An 18,947-nucleotide genomic window follows, 5' to 3' on the forward strand; every position below is an offset into this window, starting at 1 on the left:
TATATATATATATATATATATATATATATATATATATATATATACCAAACCTTTGGTCTGTACTGTATATATATATATATATATATATATATATATATATATACCATATATACCAAACCTTTGGTCTGTACTGTATATATATATATATATATATATATATATATATATATATATTGGTCTGTACTGTATATATATATATATATATATATATATATACAGTACAGACCAATATATATATATATATATATATATATACACCAAACCTTTGGTCTGTACTGTATATATATATATATATATATATATATATATATATATATATATATATATATATATATATATATATTGGTCTGTACTGTATATATATATATATATATATACAGTACAGCTGCCAGAGCTGCCAGAGCTAACATCTGAAAATAAGTTTTAAAAGGTGTTTGGACACACCTTTTAATTCAATGAGTTTCCTTTATTTTCATGACTATTGACATTGTAGATTCACACTGAAGGCATCAAAACTATGAATATCACATGTGGAAATATGCACTAAACAAAAAAGTGTAAAACAACTGAAAATACCCCTTATATTCTAGTTTCCTCAGAGTAGCAACCTTTTGCTGTGATTACTGCTTTGCACAAACTCTGCATTTTCTTGATGAGCTTCAAGAGGTCGTCACCTGAAATGGTTTTCACTTCATAGGTCAACCTGCCCTGTCAGGTTAATAAGTGGGATTTCTTGCCTTATAAATAGTCATGAAAATAAAGAAAACCCGTTGAATTAGAAAGGTGTGTCCAAACTTTTGGTCTGTACTGTATATATATATGCAAAGCTAGTCTTTAGCAGAAAAATAACATCTGCTGACTTGAGCATGTATTTCCAAGCTTTGGCCCACAGCATTTTTGTATAAATACATGTTTTATTTTATTTTATTTATAATATGTGTAAACATACAAACAGTCACACACATGAAAAGAGTTATCAAACAAGTTGTTTATTTTTTTAATACAAAAGATTGCTTATTATTTTATTCTTAAAGTGCCACCATAGCTCGTCAAGTGCTCACATCCCTACCATTTTACTAGGAAAAATAACTTTATATGCAGGCACTCTTAAGGCCACCACAATCATTTCTTAAATGTAAAAATAATAGAAACAAATCAATGACATTAATTTGTATAATGTCTTTGAGATCTCCAATAACTTGTGGTAGAAAATTCAACAATAATATTGTTCATATATATGAAAATTTGTTCCTGTCTGTGTTACACTTCTTCAGCAGACCTGATGCAATGGCTTTCACAGCTTTCAAGGTCTCAGCGCAGGTGGGTTTGATCAGTGATTCTGGCAGGAGGAAACCAAAATGACCCGTATCCCTTAGCTCAAATGCAAAAGCATAGGGAATCCCATTCTTGTAGGCCCAGTCAATAGAGCTGCCAGAGCTAACATCTGAAAATAAGTTTTAAAAAAATGGTTGGAATTATTAATAAAATCAGACATTTCTGAGATTTCTTTTGGGAAACTCCAAGTTAATTATGAAAAACAGAAAACTCACACAGTGTTGTGGCGGCAGGTCCGTATCTGTACCTTACTCCATATGCAGAATATAGTGCCGTCACCGCATTCTGAGCTGCTGACTCCTGGAAAAAAAACAACCTTTTATGAAGTATGGGTAAGTCTGTCCTTCATTTAGGTACAGTCTTTGAACTTGTGTGCTTTTTTGGAATTATATGTGATTGATGTAACGAAATGCAGGCCATTCCTGAAAAAAAGTCTAATAGAGGCTGCAAAAGAGTTGAGACTGAAGCGGAGACTCTAAACATTATGAATCTAAGTATATTCATGTGCTAAAATGGAACAAAGCCCAGTACTAAATATAATTGAGAATATGTAGCAAGATTGAATAATTGTTTTTTTAACTTAGTTTGTGCTACTTTGCAAAGAATGGACCAAAAAAAAAAAATCAGTTTCTAGATGGGCAAAGCAAATGGAGACATAACCCAAAAGATTTTCTGCTGAAAGAACAGTTATGTCATTTGGCAGAATATTGACTCAGGATGGCAGAATGCAAACTGATCCTGCATAAGATCCAAATCAAATGAAGTGATGCTTGGGCACCTTGAATTATGGTGGACTCCTTACCACACAGTTAAAGTTGGGAATTGCGGCATATTTGTAGGAGTACGGATAAAGGAGCATCTGCGCATAGGCGTGGATGGATATATACGCCTTCATGTGTCTCTTGTGCTTCCGTAGAAACTTGGCAACTGCTTTAACTTCAGGTTCAGATTCAGGGAAAGGGCCACAGTAGGTGTCATCACATGGATGGGAGGAAGCGCCCTCATCTTCAAAAAGAAGACAAAATTATTTTATTTTGGCTCATTTAACATAGATTAAACATAACCTAAAAGCAAAACAACAGCAACCGAAAATAACAAATAACCTCCTTTCCACCCAACAGATACAAAATGTTCACATAAACTATGTAAAAACACAATAGCAACATGTATGTTACCTTAGTTATTTGCAGGCTGTGCATGCTGTCATGAGTGTTGGATACAACTTATTTTACTTAGACTTCAGAAAGTAACTCACCGCACCATTTCACCTTCCAGTTTCTGTTGGCATCCACACCCCTGCAGTGGAACTTGTGATTTTTGGAACGTGTCTTCCTCCAGAACCGATCCTGCAGAAATTAATTAAGACAATTTTAGAGCTTAGCTATATTTATAACCAGCAAAGGAGCACAGACAGTTCTTAAGTGTTTCTGCAATCATTAAAAGTCTATTCTTATGGACATTTTTTTCTATGTTTATGTAATGTGTTTGTTTCTTATTGAAATCTAAGGAATTCAGATTTTTAATTTATAAAAGGTATAAAAGAATTCGGTCATTTTTTTCAGGAATATTTTGTATGTATTTAAACATATGAGTTTATTTCTTTTGGTAATATTTTGATAATTTTTCCAGGTATGGAAAGACTCAAACTGCAAAAGTAAGGGGAAAAGACCAGCACTCCAAAAGCACAACAGTAACATCAGGGCATTTTACATAAAAAAATAAAAACATACCTATTCAACTAAAAAAACAAACACAAGAAAGTAGATTATCAAAATTAATTGAAAAAACAAAGTTCTTATAAGAAAATCAGATTGCACTTTTTCCTATCTTATTTCAACTCCCTATCCAGAAAAAAAAACACAAGGTGATAGCTAAGTGAAACAACTCCCCTTTAACATGAAGTTTAGGATGAATAAGAGGACAGGTCAGAGACACTAGCTTCAGTTGTCCTTTAAAAACTCAGAGAGCCAATTGTGAAACATATTGTACCGTGTTCCAGCTGAAGCGATACCCATCCACATTGAAGACGGGCATGATGAAGAAATCAAGATGGTTGAGTAGTCGTGTCATCACAGAATCATACTTGTATGAGCTCAGTGCCTGAAATTATGCAAACAAATAAAAAATAACTCTACTGATCAGTGAGTTAAATAACAAACCAAGTTTTTCTTATGTCTTTTTTTTCGTTTCCCTTTGCATTGTGTAACCATATGTATCTTCAAATCTGAAAAATATTTGTCCCATTTATACCCTGATTAAAAATGAGGACTGGAGTTAGGTGATCAAAGCACTGGGATAACAGTCTTTAGATCCTTGTTTCTTCTAAATAACATTTCAAAGAAATCCAACATCAGAGAGCTTAATGACTTGATAAATTATTTTTTGTTTCATGGTTTTATTAAAGAACCACATTTTTTCATGCACTATTTTTTCATGCATTATATTGCCATTTTGTTTTAACTATTGCTTTAACAACAGAAAAACACATATTTTTGTCTTTGTCATTTCTGATAGAGACCCAATGTGGAGAGGCACGTGTGGTTGAACGCAGTCAGAAACATTGGCCGGTTTCTAGCCAATGTTGACGTGGTAAGGGTTTAAAAAAGACGTCACACTGTCCTCCAGTGGTGTACCGACGTTACTACATCTTTTCATAACTTGCATTTGATGTCATGACTTTTAGAACATGTCATGTCCTAAAAGTCGTGTTTTAGAAGTCACACAACTTTTCTTTTTGTTTCCATTTTCTATTTATTTTTCTGTTGCTAATTTTCTTATGCAATTAACTTTCCCATCACTATCCTATAATCCCTTTCCTTAGGTCACTGTGTTCTAGTTTAGAGTTTCTTATGTCATGGTCTGTTGATTTAGTTTCTAACTCTGCTTGGTGCATTTCAGTTAATTTTGCATTTTCACATTTTGCGTCCCTACTCCAGAAGAAATCATGTCCTACCAAATGCATATGTGTCTTCTTCACACTAATTAAAAATTGCTACATTAATACCACAAATTTCAAAGTACTTTAATATGACATTATATAACAGACCAACACAAAGTAATGCATACAAAAATCAATCACATTCTACATGATAGAGAAAGAGAGGTTCCTATGTTTTTATTTATTTGTGTCCTTTAATTTACTCTCTTATTCATGTTTATTTTAATCATGTTTTAATGTTCGTCCTCTTGTCAAGCACTTTTTAATTTTTATCTGTGAAAGATGTTTAACAAATATATTTTACTGACTTACTATATGCAGTAGGACCTGTCAGCTACTCTGATTCAGTTAGCAAATAATAAATGTTTAATGCTTTATACAATTTAATTAATCAATTGGTTCAAGCAATACAAAAATAAGAAATAATTTAAACAAATTTCAGTAGGGTAAGGAAAAATAAAACACAAACTGAACTCTTTCCACCCCTACCATATTTTTGGCTTGTAACTTAAGCCATGTCTGAAAGTCCTTTTCATATCAAGCTGAACAAACCCTTTAAATCAGGACTATAAATTTATATAAACTCTACAGTGTATCTTTTTTTTTCTGGCTCTAACTGTGTTTCTAATCCCATTCATCTGGGGTACAAATGGTATATAAAAAAAGTGGGGGAAATAAACATTCTTTCAGTGTCTGGTTCTGCTCTGGCTTTCATTTCAGAGAGAATAACTGAGACTTAAAGCCCATTTCCACTTTAGGGATTTTCTAAGGCAATCCAAAGCATAATTAACCACCCTCTATTTCCACTGCATTTACCAGAGTAAAAGCACACAACACAGGTAGAGATTTAGATAAAGAACTCCTGGGATGCAGTACTTTTGATATTACTCCAAATCTTTGGGGCGAAGCTTTAAGGAAGGACGATGCTCCCTTAAAGTTCTGTTTGTATTTTTCTTTTTAATTAAACTCTGATAAATAAAAATAATAAATTCATAACTTGTTTATCCAAAATTAGATTTTTGTAATGCTCTTTTATCAGGTATACCACCTTCTCTGTTAACTGTTGTTTTTTTAAATGTCAGACCCATTCCATCAACTCATTTGCATGCAGTTGGTGGTAACTTTACATAAGTGAAGATTAATCAATTGTTTTGTTTTTTTGTACAAATCACAGCTTTTTTTCATAAGCTGTTACTGGTGCCTGTTTTTTTTGTCTTTCACAATTAACTACTGAGGGAAAGCACAATGAGCGACCTGCTTGTTGCCATTGTACATAGCTTGCTTACAGACATCAAACATAAAGAGACTGAGGGTTCATGGTAATTGAGTTTTGAGAAAACATGTTTATGGTGGCAAAGGAACATGAAACTTTCATGTAAAAGTGGGGAATACAACTTGTGTAAATGTTTGGATGAATATCACAGCTGTAAAATACATCTTAACATCAAGAAAGCCATGCAAGACAAATGAACAGCTATTGTCTTGGTAAAGAACCTTTAACCCAGTTTGCTTGATAATATGTGTAAGGAAGGAAGGCTTAAACATCGCTTTAGTGATCAAATCTGCAGACAACTCAATAGAAGTACCTCTTTTACAAACCACTGGCAGAAAGCAGGTCCAATCCACTCTCTGGCGTGAACGCCGCAGTCAATCCACACAGATTTCTTTTGCAAACAGCTTCTTTTTCCTAGCTGACAGGACAAAAATCCTAGTCAGGACACAGTAGTGTTTCAATGCACATTTCCTCTGTCATTTCTATTTACTTTTTGTTTTCTCCTACCTGAAGAACAAAAAGCGGTCTCCCCTCATATGACTTCCCCAGAGACAACATAGTAACCAGTTCAGGGCGACTTCTGTTCATTTCAAACATCCAGTTCTGAATCTGCAATCATGATTTGTGAATTGCATAAAAAGGCAGAGTAGTTTTAAGTTGTTCCTTTAATGTGTCTCTGCAGGTACACTGTGGTGGGTTTTTAAATGTAATTATCACTAAGAATGTGTGGATAAACATCTCAGGATTTAAAAGGTGTCTTAAGATTTTTTTTTTCCCCAGTAGGATGGATGACATACCTGCATAAATAATGATAATGGTTGAAGCTATAAACTGTGGTAGAGTGTTTGTGAGACAATAAAACAGGAGACATAGAGCTGCATGAAAAGGGGAGGAATTTGAAGCAGCAGAATGCCTTAATAAAGATGCTTGTTCTGTGAACGGTGCTTTAGCACAGAACTGTGACAGTGACAGGTGGGACGACACCTACCTCTTCCAGCGAGTGGTAAACCTCATAGTCGTACTGAGACTCTGACCTCCGCTTACGGGAGGAGCGATATCCTGTCTGCTTTTCAATTTCTTTCTGCAGATCAGAGATGAGCATCCTGAGGGAGGTGGAAATAGGGAGAGAAACATTTTTCCCACCATTTTTGAGTTACTTGAACAAGCGATTTAATGATTTTCTGATTTGGATTTTGTTTATTACTTGACATATCTATAAAAGTGATATTTTAAAATTATTTCTCTTAGTCTCCTTCTTCCATAATGTTTTCTTTTCACTCTCCCTTCATCTCCAGTAGAGTTCTGCTTCTTTTACGCATGTCTCTGCTTTATGACAGGACGGACTGGATTCTGAGGCCATTCAGCCAAAGTCTGTGATGTTTTAGCTGAGGCAACTACTTTGCTCACTAGGGTTTGACGTTTGTTTAAAGTGACATTTTTAAGTCTGTGTAATTGTTATAAAGCTCTGACTAATGCAACGGTATTACATTAATATAATACCTCCTTACAGTTCCCTATTTACTGGGATATGACGGTGTTGAAATGAACTGGTGGATTAGATAGGTCTTTGTGTTGGCTCCATCATAACACTAATTATACATCATAAGTCAATGTGTCTGACAGCACAATTAAAAGTTATACTATAATTATCAACATCTGTCACATGTTTGAAGTTTTTTCTTCACCTCCCATCCCTCCCATCTGAAAACGAAACAGATAATTCAACCTTTTGTCATCACGTTCATTTGGGCATGAAGCATTTTACTCCATAAAACATCAATCGCATCATCTAAGCCAATCAATTGCAGGAAAAAATTGGTGCGAAAGATTTCCAACACACAGAGCTGATCTCTAGCTCAGAGCTGAAATTTCTCCCCAGGGACTGAGATGACAATGAAAGGCTTTTTTTAGCTGCTGATGCTTTCATAGAGCTTTGTCACTGTGGCGTTAATTTTCATGAGGGAAGGCAAACATACTGTAGATGAAGGAGTTGCTTTGTGAAGTGGCCAGGGAGAGAAGTTTGAGTCCATGTTAAACATTTTGGATGCAAGACATGGCCAACACTGCATATGAGAATAATATTTCATGTCTGCAGGAAAACCAGGTAATTCCAATAACCTTAGAAAGACAACAAATGTGTGTCTTTCAGGCTGTAAATAACTTTAATTTTGTTTTTCTCATTATAAAATAGGACAGTTTTAGGAACTCTTGCGAAGCTAAAACCATGCATGCAGTCTGCTTACCGATAGTTGATCCTTTCCAGCTTTAGCCGAGCATGCAGACGTTGTGTGTCGTTTCGCTTCACATGAACATCCACTGTGGCATTGCGATGGATTAGAGAAGCACTGTTGGGTTGCCAGAAGTCCATCTGAAGCATGAAATTAGGTAATAAATCAGACAGTAGTTCAGGACATCTTTTCATACTTTCACTTTAAAGAGGAAACATATGAGATACAAGATGTTTGTGTGAAATTCTTCAAAAACAAAAACCTTCAGATTCAGACTATGTTAATCCCAATATTGAATTCACTTGCAGCTTGCCAGTCCACACATCCATCTCTACCACAAATCATTTAACCAGAGCTACTAATCAATTGAACAAAAACACAGTTTGAGTATCACAAAAGATAAACACACACAACAAAAACGTTTCAGTATTGTTTCAACATTATCATCATTGCCGGATAGCAGGACAAATAAAGGACTTAGAGTAGTGATTAGTAGTGAACTTTGGCACTATATGAAATTGCCTTAAAGGAAGTAGTAGAAAATCTGCTAAAAGGATGTGGATGTGAAAGTGGTAATTTTCTTTGCTTTATACTCACCTTTTCTTCCAAAGAGTTGTCAAGTAACTCAGCTAAACTCCATCAATCATTCACAACAATATTTAGGCTATTTTTCGTCCATTTGACACAATTAGAGCTGCACCTACTCAGGTTTTAACGGTCGATACAAATTCCAGGGTTTTTAATCTGACTATAACACTTACGATAACCTGCAACAATAGTCCCTCAAACGTAAATGTATTTTCTTATAAATTTTACATGAAAGAATCAAATAAAATTTTAATACATAAAAGAGCTGACATCTGCCAGTTCGCAAAATAAACACAGACATCGAGTGATAATGCAGATCAAACGACACACTGCGAAACGGAGAGAATCTGAGGAAGGAAAAAGTGTCCAAGAGAGTATCTTCAACCAAACAGGCAGGCAGTAATCTACAAATTATAGACAAGAGTCAGGTGAACTGCAGGGTGTTGCAGAGTACATGTGCGATCATCCTCAGCTGTCTCTCATTTGCTGGACATATGCTTATTAATGTGTCAACTTTTAAAAATGTACAGAATGCATAACTGATTATTTTAACAGCTGGACTGAAACTCAGCCAGAACCTTTGGTGCCCCGGAGTACAAACTACATTTATATTGTGCCGCTTTTTATGCCATTTCTCATAATAAACCTTGAAATGTTTTAGGCTCGCTCATTTAATAGCAAAAAACGCAAAAAACTAAACAACAAAAACATGTATGGTATGTCAAAAAGGCATAAAAATCCTTGATTAAGTCAATAGTTTATGGCTTCATTTATGAAGTGTTGTTTTTATTTTTTTAGATTTTTAATGTTCAATTTCTTTAAGTCCCTTTGGCCAGCTATGAATAATTGAATTAGTATTATTCTGTTTCATGTGGCAGCAGAATGGGCAGAGCAAATAGAGGAAAGTTACAGCTCAATAAAGATTGATGAGTTTCTCAGGAGGGCAAAGTTGTGACGCTGTCTCACTGTCTGGAATGCGATTTAAAATAAGACGACCAAAAATGATCACGCTGAAAAAAGCCCCAATGTGTCAGTTTTTGTAAACTCGGACAAAAATACACATCCTTAGTTCCTGTTGTCAAATAGCAGATGTGTATGAACAGTCTGAAAAGAAGGCAGCATTTAATATACTTTGTCTAAACAGGTCTTCTTTTCCTTTCAGCCTTCCCATATTTTTAACTCAAAACTCAATTGAGTTAAAAGTCGATTCTATATAAAAAAAATATATAAAAACTTATACATATATTTATTGCTGTGCATAAACTGGGGGACAAAAGCTGAGGGCAGATGGTAGATGGTACAGATGGCAGAAATGTCAGCTAAAGAGGAAATTGAACAAAAATGTCTCTTGTATTAATATTAACATATTGTTGGACAGTCTGCATGGTGGGCGAATAGCTGTTAGCTCCATTTCCTCTTAGCAGAAAAGGTCTGAGTCTATTCCAGCTCAGACCCTTCTGTCTGCAGTTTGCATGTTCTACCAGAATGTGCCTGGGTTTTTTCTGAGTTCTTCAGTTCCTCCATACATGATGAGCACTGTTAACTAGTCCAAAAATATATATTTATAATAGTTTTCTTTAAAGGGTTAAAAAGTCCATGACTATAGTTAGATTTTTGGTTAAAGTGATCACTGATGTTATTCACCCTAAAGTGGTGAACTGAAAGTGAACTGATGTGTAACAAAAGTACAAAAACAGTCTGTTTGTCCTGCCACAGGTGTTAAAAATAATGTTTCGCAAATTTAATAATTGTTCCATAAAATGTTTACATTTGTATGTTTATATTTACTTCAGATAAAAACAGGTGATTATATTTATGTGCAGTTTTATGTAAGTAATACTAAATTTTCCCCAAATGTGTCCCCCAATGTCAGACAAATTCTTGTATAAAACCCTTTGTAGATACAGCAATTTGTTTATATCTGACACCGTTTCGGTAAAGCCGCTTAGAATAAACACTCAACCAAGTGATTTTTCAAATTAAATATTGTGTCACTTAAGTTTCTTTCATTAATAAATAGAAACCGAATGAACCAGGACACCTGCATTCTGTGGCATTGAGGCTCACAATTTAGAAACACACTGGAGGCACTGCGGTGTGTGTAAGCTACTGAGAACACACACACACAGCTGTCCAAACAGTAGCTGCTGATGTTGTTCCTGCTGCACCCTCTGCCAGCTCTGTGCTTGCATCGCTTCCAAATACAATAGCTCAGTTCTGACCAGTGGCTATTAGAAGCATTCACTGAGTCCATTTTGTCCTTGTTTTGTCCCGCAGTGTTTCATCACTCACGGGGATAGAGAAAGTTTAAACGGCCATATTAAAAGTTGCTATGTAAACATTGAGATCAAAATCCTTTCCATCATATTTGTTTTCACTTAGTGATGACTGTCTTCATTGTGTTAAACAAAAGATTCTGCTAAACTGCAACACCGGGAAAATGCATGAGCAAACTGGAACCTTCCGGGAAGACGGTCTCGGTCGCTCCCGACTCTAATGGATAATTACTTCCAAATGAGTTTGAGAGAAGAAGAGAGGCCTTTGTCTCCTCTGTCTGTTACTCCCTAATTTCAGTGTCTTTGAACCATATGTTCACAGAGTTTAAACATCTGAACAATCCACCAAGAAAATGGGAAAAAAAACAACACCCCCTCATATTGGTCTAAGCTTCTTATTGAAATGATTACTGAGGGTCCCAGACAGTGATGTCCTGCTGAGAGTTTATCAATATAGTATGATACCTCGGAATACAAAGAGATGTTTAAAGTTTTAGGGAAATGCATTAAACAATGCCAACCTTAATCAGTTCCAGGATTTTCTTGAGGGCTTGTACCTCTGTGTCGTTAGTCAGGGTAATCCTGAAGACTTGGTCGCTGTGGAAACAACACAAGCCCTCTAAGGTTCAGGTTACAGATACAATTAAAAGAAAACACCCCAAAAGGTGTTTTTACAGCATTTCCACCCACTTCAACACACATTCACAGAGTGCATGTAGTAAAAACACCTGGGCTACAGAGTCAAGTCATGAAACGAGCCTTTCTGGCAGCTGAAGGTGACACTTATTGACACTTGTAATAACAGATTTGAGATAGTGAAATGGGGGCTTTCCGCTTTCGGTATCTCAGAACAGGGCAGAACTAAAAAACATGTTTCAGACTTCATTATAAGATTATGTTACCAGTCTATAAAGGTGACGCCTGCAGCCAGCAGATACAGTAGCAGCAGCTGCATTCGTGGACTGTCCTGTTTAAAAGGTAATTGTGTTGTTATTTTATGCCAAACACCAACAACAAAAACTTTCTTTTTTAAAAAACAATAGGGCTAAATAATAAAAAATAAGTACTTAATTTTCATCAAATACCATATGTTTTAAGATTGTGTAATGTTCAAACACCTCATCCTTCACACACATATATCATACAAGCCCTCAAAGATATGAAGCACACACTGAGCCCAAAAATAAATCAAAAATAAATCTTGCTAAAAATGCACACATTTATGCATATACTGTATATACACAAACATGTATTCACATGTACATATATACACCTATCTATCTTTATAGTTACATTAAAACACATCAATATAGTGCTCAGTTAAGTTTTTCATACACCACGTGACAAATACAAGTTAAATATGTTGTAATTCCCAGTTTAAAAAAAAAGTGCATAACTTACCAGATAACAAGAACTCTAAGTTCAATGATGTTTCTTGTCACATACTATTCAGCATAATGAATCTGATATGGGTTGCTATGACAAAACAGCAGCCATAGGACTAAACATGCTTGTAAAGACTCATCATTTCTGTATTTTTCCACCATTCTTCTGACATGTTGAGCTTCTTTCAAACAGCTTTTTTTTTTTAGACTGTCACACAGGAAGCTGGGCCCCATTAAACAAAAATGGGAACAGCCCATTCATGAGGTCCGAGGGACAAAAGAGCCAGGTGTTCCACAGAAGTGGCCTCTTCCTTTCACTGACTGAGGAAATAACCTATTTGTAAAGGAGCAGCACTGACACAAAACATGCAGATCAACTTTTTTGAAAAAAAAAAAATATATATATATATGTATATATATATACTGCATATAGCTATGTGACCATAAATCTAAATTTATTTTTAAAATGCCAATGCTGCTTTTAATCACTATCTGTTTGAAGGGCCAAGACAAAATTTAGAATCCAACAGACTTGAAAATGAATGCTCATATGCACATTGTTCAATCTGATTGAGCTTCAGCTATTTTACAAAGTAGAACCATCTCAAATTTCAGTTGAAAGATATGCAAAGGCTTGTAGCTTTTGCTCTTGTTCACTGTGTGCAAGAGCAAAAGGTTGTGTACGTAGTGTTGTCTCAAATGCATGCCACACTTCTCAGATTTTAACTTGAAAGACAAAATAGTTCCCATCTCCAGATAGCATCTGATAGGCAGGGGTACAGCCTGAACAGGGTTCTATTCCGGTTCAAAAGGCTCACACATGCACACACAAAATTCATGTAGAAAACACCACAAACCATAAAATAAAGATATTTTATATTGTAGGTGTCCGTGACATTTATAGTGAAGGTAAAATGGCTCTAGATACATTTTATGTAGTAGCAAGGGCTAATTTCTCCTATGATTATGATAGTTATTGCCACCAGGTCTGTGATGTAGAAAACAATTTACAGTTTTAGTCTTATAAAGTGTAAAAAGCACTTTTGCAAGGCACAGAAATGTTTTGCTACTTTGAGGTCTTAAATCATTAGATGCCCTTGTAGGTCACACTTTCTTCCATATTCTGTGATATGACTGTGATATTACTGTGTCTGTCTGCCTGGCAAAGTTATTTCCACTTTACAACCATCAACTTAAAAGGATTTCTCAGATAAAGCTGTCAGTCTGCTGAGTCTCTCTGCAGAAGGCTGTCTGGCATGACAGCAACTTGTCGTTCACACAATCTGGTCTTTAAACCAAATATATGTGCCTCAGTATTGTTTATGCGGCAATATAAACTTTAACTGTCTCTGTCTTCAGATCTCTCTGTTTGCAATTTTTGAGATGCTTTCTAATAACTAATTTTATCACTTCATTTTGAAACAAAACATCCTGTTTTGCACGCTTTCACACAGACATGAATGTAAAGCCAAAATATGTGGCGTCTGGGAGAGAAAATGTGGGAGTTTTTAAGCTCTGATGCTCTGCCTCTCCCCCTGTTAAAACACATCAAAGGCTCCTCTGAAACAGATCATAAATATCTTCTGCCCCACTTTCTATATGTTTTCAGAGATTACTCCCGCCCCTGCAGCTGAACATCACTTATCTTCAGAAATTCACATCCCAGGACAACCTTGTGTTGTCTTAGTATATGTGGGATAGTTTGCCTCTCAGATAAATTCAGACCAAAAAGTGTCCTTTTTTTTTGCAATTACAAGAACAAATGGTGTCAAACACAGCTCAATATTCCTGCCTGTAGCTTTATAAATTGAGACCATGAGCACCTCCCTCCCCTACTGCTTCTTATCCTACTGCAATCAGCAGAGCCGGCCTGAGGTATAGTGGACCAAGTCGCTGATTAGGAGCCCCCAGGCCAGCAGGAGCCCCCATGAGGAACAGGATTTTCACACAGTACAAACCTGGTTCATTGTTATGGGAGTGAACTGACTTTCTCATTTATATTTCCAAATAGAACATTTAAAACTGTTTAATATTAAAAATTTGTTCAAATGTATTTATATGAAATTTTTATTCATCTAAGATTTTACATTTAATTCATTTTTAAGCACTTATAAAGGTAGTATTATGTAAAATAAACTTTTTTAAGCTTTATATCATGTTATAATATCATTACCTCATCAAATACATACCTCAGAAGTTGCTTTGATTCTTTCATGCATGTTTGAGGAATCCTTGAATCTGGTCGTAGGCGTTTGGGGCACCTAAAATGACCTTTCCTGCAGTCTCCATACCGAGCTCCTACCTCACAGGAGCACCTCTCCCCCCACGCCTCTCCAAGTCAGTTCCTCTAGAGTCTAGACTATAGTGGCAGCAGCAATTAGCAAACATCTGGTTGAACAGTGCATCTGCTGAGCTTATACAAACTACTTATCAGTCAAGAGCTTGTAAGAACATTTGTAAACGGCATAATGTTGTTGGGATGATACGTTGAAGGCAGAATGCCAGAAAGAGACTTATTGAAGCTGCAGAAACATCAAATTGCAAAGTCAAATTTCTTTTAAGCTATACTCAATATATACACCTTCTTTTTATAACAACTGAAGGTAACATAGTTACTATAAAATGGCACCGTATACCTGGAAAGTACATTGTACTGGCCCTTTAAATTTCTGTGCTGGTGGGACGCATTTTATGGACTCAGTAACTGCTTCCAGATAAATCTCAACAGGTAGTCAGTAATTTGCAACATATACGGTTGGAAGAAGAACCAGGAACACCTTTCTCCTTCATCCCAACCTCACTGAATCTGCACTAAAACTTGGTTAACTGGACAGGACTGCAAGAGCAAACGAGTAAGTCAATTGCCAAAATCTACAGAGATTACAGTCAGTCAGTTGAAGGAATTTATTTTTGTCTCACTGGTAACATAACACATAAGAATTTGTTGTGGTGGCTGGTAGGAAAATGCCTTACTGTGACTTGCAAAAGAATTGATAGGCCTTGAACTTGTTCCCATTTTGTGACATCAGAACACAAACCTCAGCGTATTGTATTGTGAGAGACCAACACAAAGGACGACATACAGTAACTGTAAAGTGAAAGGGAGAAGTAATATGGATTTCAATTATTATTTTTGTTTTACACATTAAAACCACAAAGTGTAGGGTGCATTTGTAGTAAGCTCTCCTGTGTGCATAATTTAAAAAAGCAGCAAGTCCCTACCAGACCTAGATGTTGCATTTCTTACCATCCTTCTTTGTATAAGAGCTCAAGCTCAGTCAGACTATCAGGAGCATTTCTGAACATAGATTAGACACAAATGATCAGATTTCATTCGGACTAGTGAATTATGTTTTCATCTAAACCATTCCATGTTGTACTTCTAACTGTATGACATTAGCTGCTGTCCTGTTGGAATGTGATCCTTTGCTCCGTTCTAGAGTCTTTTACAACTGCTAACAGGTTTCCTTTTTGTTCTCCAGCCATCTTCCCATCAACTCTGACCAGCTTCCAGGTTCTAGGAAAGGTCTTCCTGATGCTGCCAACATCAAGTTTCCAGTGTTGATGTTCAGAGTTGGTCTTCTACCACACGAAGAGTTTTGAATGTACACCAAAGTTGGGGGTTACCAGACCCCCTTTTTCTACATGCTCGTTGTGTCCTCTATAGTGACACAACGTATAGAGGACACTCTTCCATAGAGGTGTTCTGAAGAGTGCCTGACTAATAGTTTTATAAACAAGTTGTCCAACCTAAGTTATGGATACCATACTCTTTTCATGTTGGAATGATGGACTGAACAGCACTTAGCAAGAAGTTCAAGGCTTGGGCTATTGTTTTATAACCTAAACCACATTGTAAACGTCTTCACAACATTATCCTTGACCTATCTGCTGTGTTCTTTAATCTCAATAAGGCTCTAATTAAAAAATGTCTTAATTTCAATTAAGGATATAAAAGGAGGAAAGGATGAACACTCATGAATGCTGCATTTAACATTATTATTTTGAAAAAGTTTTGACAACCATGCAAGCACTAAGATCAAATTCTGCCTTTTGGCAATTTAACTTTGGGCTGACCAAGGACATTTGACAGGGAAAAGATGTTAAAGTGTTAGCAGAGAATGTTAATTCTGTAAATAGTGAATACCACAAAGATTTCCTCTGTTCTCTCGTCAGCTTTAAAAATATGCTTAGATTCGGTTTTTTTAGCTTGTTTTTGCCTTTTTGTTTATCTTTTTAAGGATAGAACACTACTAAAAACAATGAATGGTGTGTGTTAAGCGTGTGCTCTTTAATTCACTCACCCTGCGTAGCGGTTGTTGTACTGATACGCGCCGACGGGATGTGGCACCTTACTGCAAATTATCACACAGGTCAGTAAAACCGACGCGCCAAATGCCCTTTTATGCTCCAGATCCATCCCCGGGGAACGGGTCAGAGACCGGGGACAGTTTGCAGGATGCAGGTCAGTCACAAAGAGACGCTCCCGGGTTCAGTCCTCACCGTCAGCAGGCTGGTTGCAGAAGTGTCGGGTTGCATTCTCGGGTAGTTCTGGGCACAGAATCGCTCAGATGGTTGTAACCTCCACTGAAGCTGTGGAGGGGGATCTACAACAGAGGTAGCGGTTCTTTTTAAAACAAGGAGGACCCGAGTCACGTGGTCCACAGTTGAAAAATGACTGAGGACGTGTGTGTATGTGTGTGAGCAAATTCCCATGCTGTTGTTGATTCATACGTGTGGTGAAGAAAAAAAATATATAATCACTTTGCATCGCTTTCTTTTGCACATATTTTGTGAGATGTAACTTTTACTTTAACACCAACCAGTCTTTGTTCCCCAATCTGTCAAGATTCGTAAACCCAAATAAAGAAACAGCAGCAATAGTGCGCTAGCTCCTTTTCCCTATTGAGAGCACTGGTGGTTTTTGTTTTGTTTTTTAATTTTTAATTTTTTGCTTATTGCAAAAAAAAAAAAAGAAAGAGGTTTAATATAAGATTTATATATGTCTGTGAAAAGCTTGGAAATTACATATTTTTAAAAAAACTTTTTCAGCCAAAATGTTTCTTTGAAACTTTCATTGATTAAATAAATCTTATGTTAATCATTATAGCTGTTGTTATATATATATATATAGTTGCAACACTTATTGTTACTTCTGCCATTGCCTTCCTGTGTAATTCTACTTATTTAACACATATTTCAGGACCTTTTTGTCAAACCCAAAAACTAAACAAAACACCACAGCTTTTTTGTTTAGCACTATTATTACAAGGTGTCTGTGGGAGAAAATATGTTTTTGCACAAAAAGAAATTTGTCGAAGATCCATCTTTGTATGTTTTGACCTTTTGTGTCTCTTATATTTAAAGAATTAATGCGTAAAATTTGGTTTTTGTGGTTGTCTTTCACAATCACACATATGGACTGCATTTAAAGATGTAAAAATTAGCATTCTAGTATTAAACAATGGATTGAAAACCCAGCCATTTGTCTTTTTATAGATATGAAGTGTACATTGAGCTTCTGAATCTTTGAAGTTTCACAACCAGCCACTAGTGCTGTCAATGTGTTGGCACAGGTCCACCATAAATTCCTCCACGGAGCTGTTAATGTCGCCTCCTTTTATTCAAGGCTATCCGTGCCTCCGTTTGAGCCTCACTTATCATCCGACCCTGTGATTAAATGTCTAAGTCAACCGCAGGCTTCGCCTTTTGTGACTGCACATTTTTCACATGCTTCCCTCCAGTGTCAATAGTTTGCCACCTGGTTTTCACCATTTAGTATACAAAAGAGACGCCAAATGAACTTCTAGCTCCCTGTAGCATAATTTTGCATATAAGAGACATGTGGCGTAATAAAGGAGAGACACTTGTGATTTTTGTTGGGAAACAGAATTTTCTTCGGAGAGTTCTATGCTTTATTTTTATACTGAGTTGTGAATTAAGTTTCTGTGCACTTTTGTTCCTTGAGAGGAGCTGTTTAGCTTTGTTTCCCTGTTTCTAGGTTTCCGTTTTTGTTTATATCCAGTCACTTTCTTAAGGCAGCCTCCATCAGTTGCCTCCTGCTGCTGCTTCCAGTTGGTAAACTCAGTCTTATGTTTGCTGATTAATAATAATCCAGCAAACATTTACACCGTCTGATCTCCTAAGTACACTGTCAGATCTCTTGTTGCCAACTTCATATCTTGTAGGTTTTCTCTTTACTGCATCTACAGCTGTTTCATTGTTAAATATCCACCTTGACAGTCTTGTCTGCCTCCTTCCCGTGTTACTGTCCTTCACAACTGGCATATTTAACATGACTTATTGAAAATTGCAACATTTGGATAGAAATTATCTTTTTACTCCTTTAAAATCTGAAGCTATAATAATAGGTTAATTATAACTATTAACCTTATAATTTCTCACAAAGCCTTTATAGAATAGTTGAATTTGGATGACAATATTAAATGGTTTTTTTTGTTTGTTTATTTAATGACAAATACAGAGAGTATAATACAAAGTAGATATCATGCATACACATTTATAGACAGAGTTCATTTGCAGCACCTGTTCCGACTATACGTTAACTTAAAAGTTTTGTGTTTTCATACCCCTCCCAGTAGTGAACTTCTACCTTTGTTGTTTCTTTATTTTCAATATTTCCCCCAGCCTTTTGTTCTTCCAGTTTGTTCTATACTTTGTTTTGAAGTTGTTTTGCACTTAGTATTATCTTCTCATTCTAGTTTATTCCTTCTGTTAATTTAATTTATCTTCTTCAGTGGTGGATGTATTTTTGTTAGATTTGGTACTTATTTCTGCTGTTCTGTAGGTTCTCTTTCTTCTAGCTTCATATTTACCTTTGCCTTAGTCACCTTGTCATTCACTCTTCCTCCCCCCCTGCTAGTCATTTATCTCATCAAGCATCACTGCTCCCTTCCCAGCTGT

The 18,947-nt window shown here is 36.0% G+C and overlaps 1 protein-coding gene across 2 annotated transcripts; it reads right to left on the reverse strand.

Moving 5' to 3' along the window:
* Positions 1–968: 968 nt before the first annotated feature.
* On the reverse strand, positions 969–17,006 carry cpa6 (carboxypeptidase A6). 2 transcript variants are annotated; one of them, XM_028005873.1, is made up of 11 exons: positions 16,328–17,006; positions 11,160–11,235; positions 7,790–7,914; positions 6,535–6,649; positions 6,054–6,155; positions 5,860–5,964; positions 3,325–3,435; positions 2,591–2,681; positions 2,138–2,340; positions 1,551–1,635; positions 969–1,444 (listed from the first exon to the last, which is right to left on the reverse strand). In XM_028005873.1, exons 1-11 carry the CDS (start codon positions 16,441–16,443, stop codon positions 1,230–1,232), a joined length of 1,344 nt encoding a protein of 447 aa, XP_027861674.1. In that variant the 5' UTR covers positions 16,444–17,006; the 3' UTR covers positions 969–1,229. The 2 variants fall into 2 exon arrangements, with proteins under 2 accessions (XP_027861674.1, XP_027861675.1); XM_028005874.1 differs by lacking the exon at positions 16,328–17,006 and adding an exon at positions 11,541–12,364.
* Positions 17,007–18,947: the final 1,941 nt, after the last annotated feature.

Source organism: Xiphophorus couchianus, chromosome 21 (assembly GCF_001444195.1).
Source record: "Xiphophorus couchianus chromosome 21, X_couchianus-1.0, whole genome shotgun sequence".
Lineage (NCBI taxonomy): Eukaryota > Metazoa > Chordata > Actinopteri > Cyprinodontiformes > Poeciliidae > Xiphophorus > Xiphophorus couchianus.

Coding starts and splice junctions, on each gene's coding strand:
- cpa6 (XM_028005873.1), bottom strand. CDS start 16,443: ATGGATCTGGAGCATAAAAGGGCATTTGGCGCGTCGGTTTTACTGACC. Junction 6,650..7,789: donor CTGGAAAGGATCAACTATCG/GTAAGCAGACTG, acceptor CACCTCCCTCAG/GATGCTCATCTCTGATCTGC. Junction 2,341..2,590: donor CTGGAAGGTGAAATGGTGCG/GTGAGTTACTTT, acceptor TTCTTTTTGAAG/ATGAGGGCGCTTCCTCCCAT.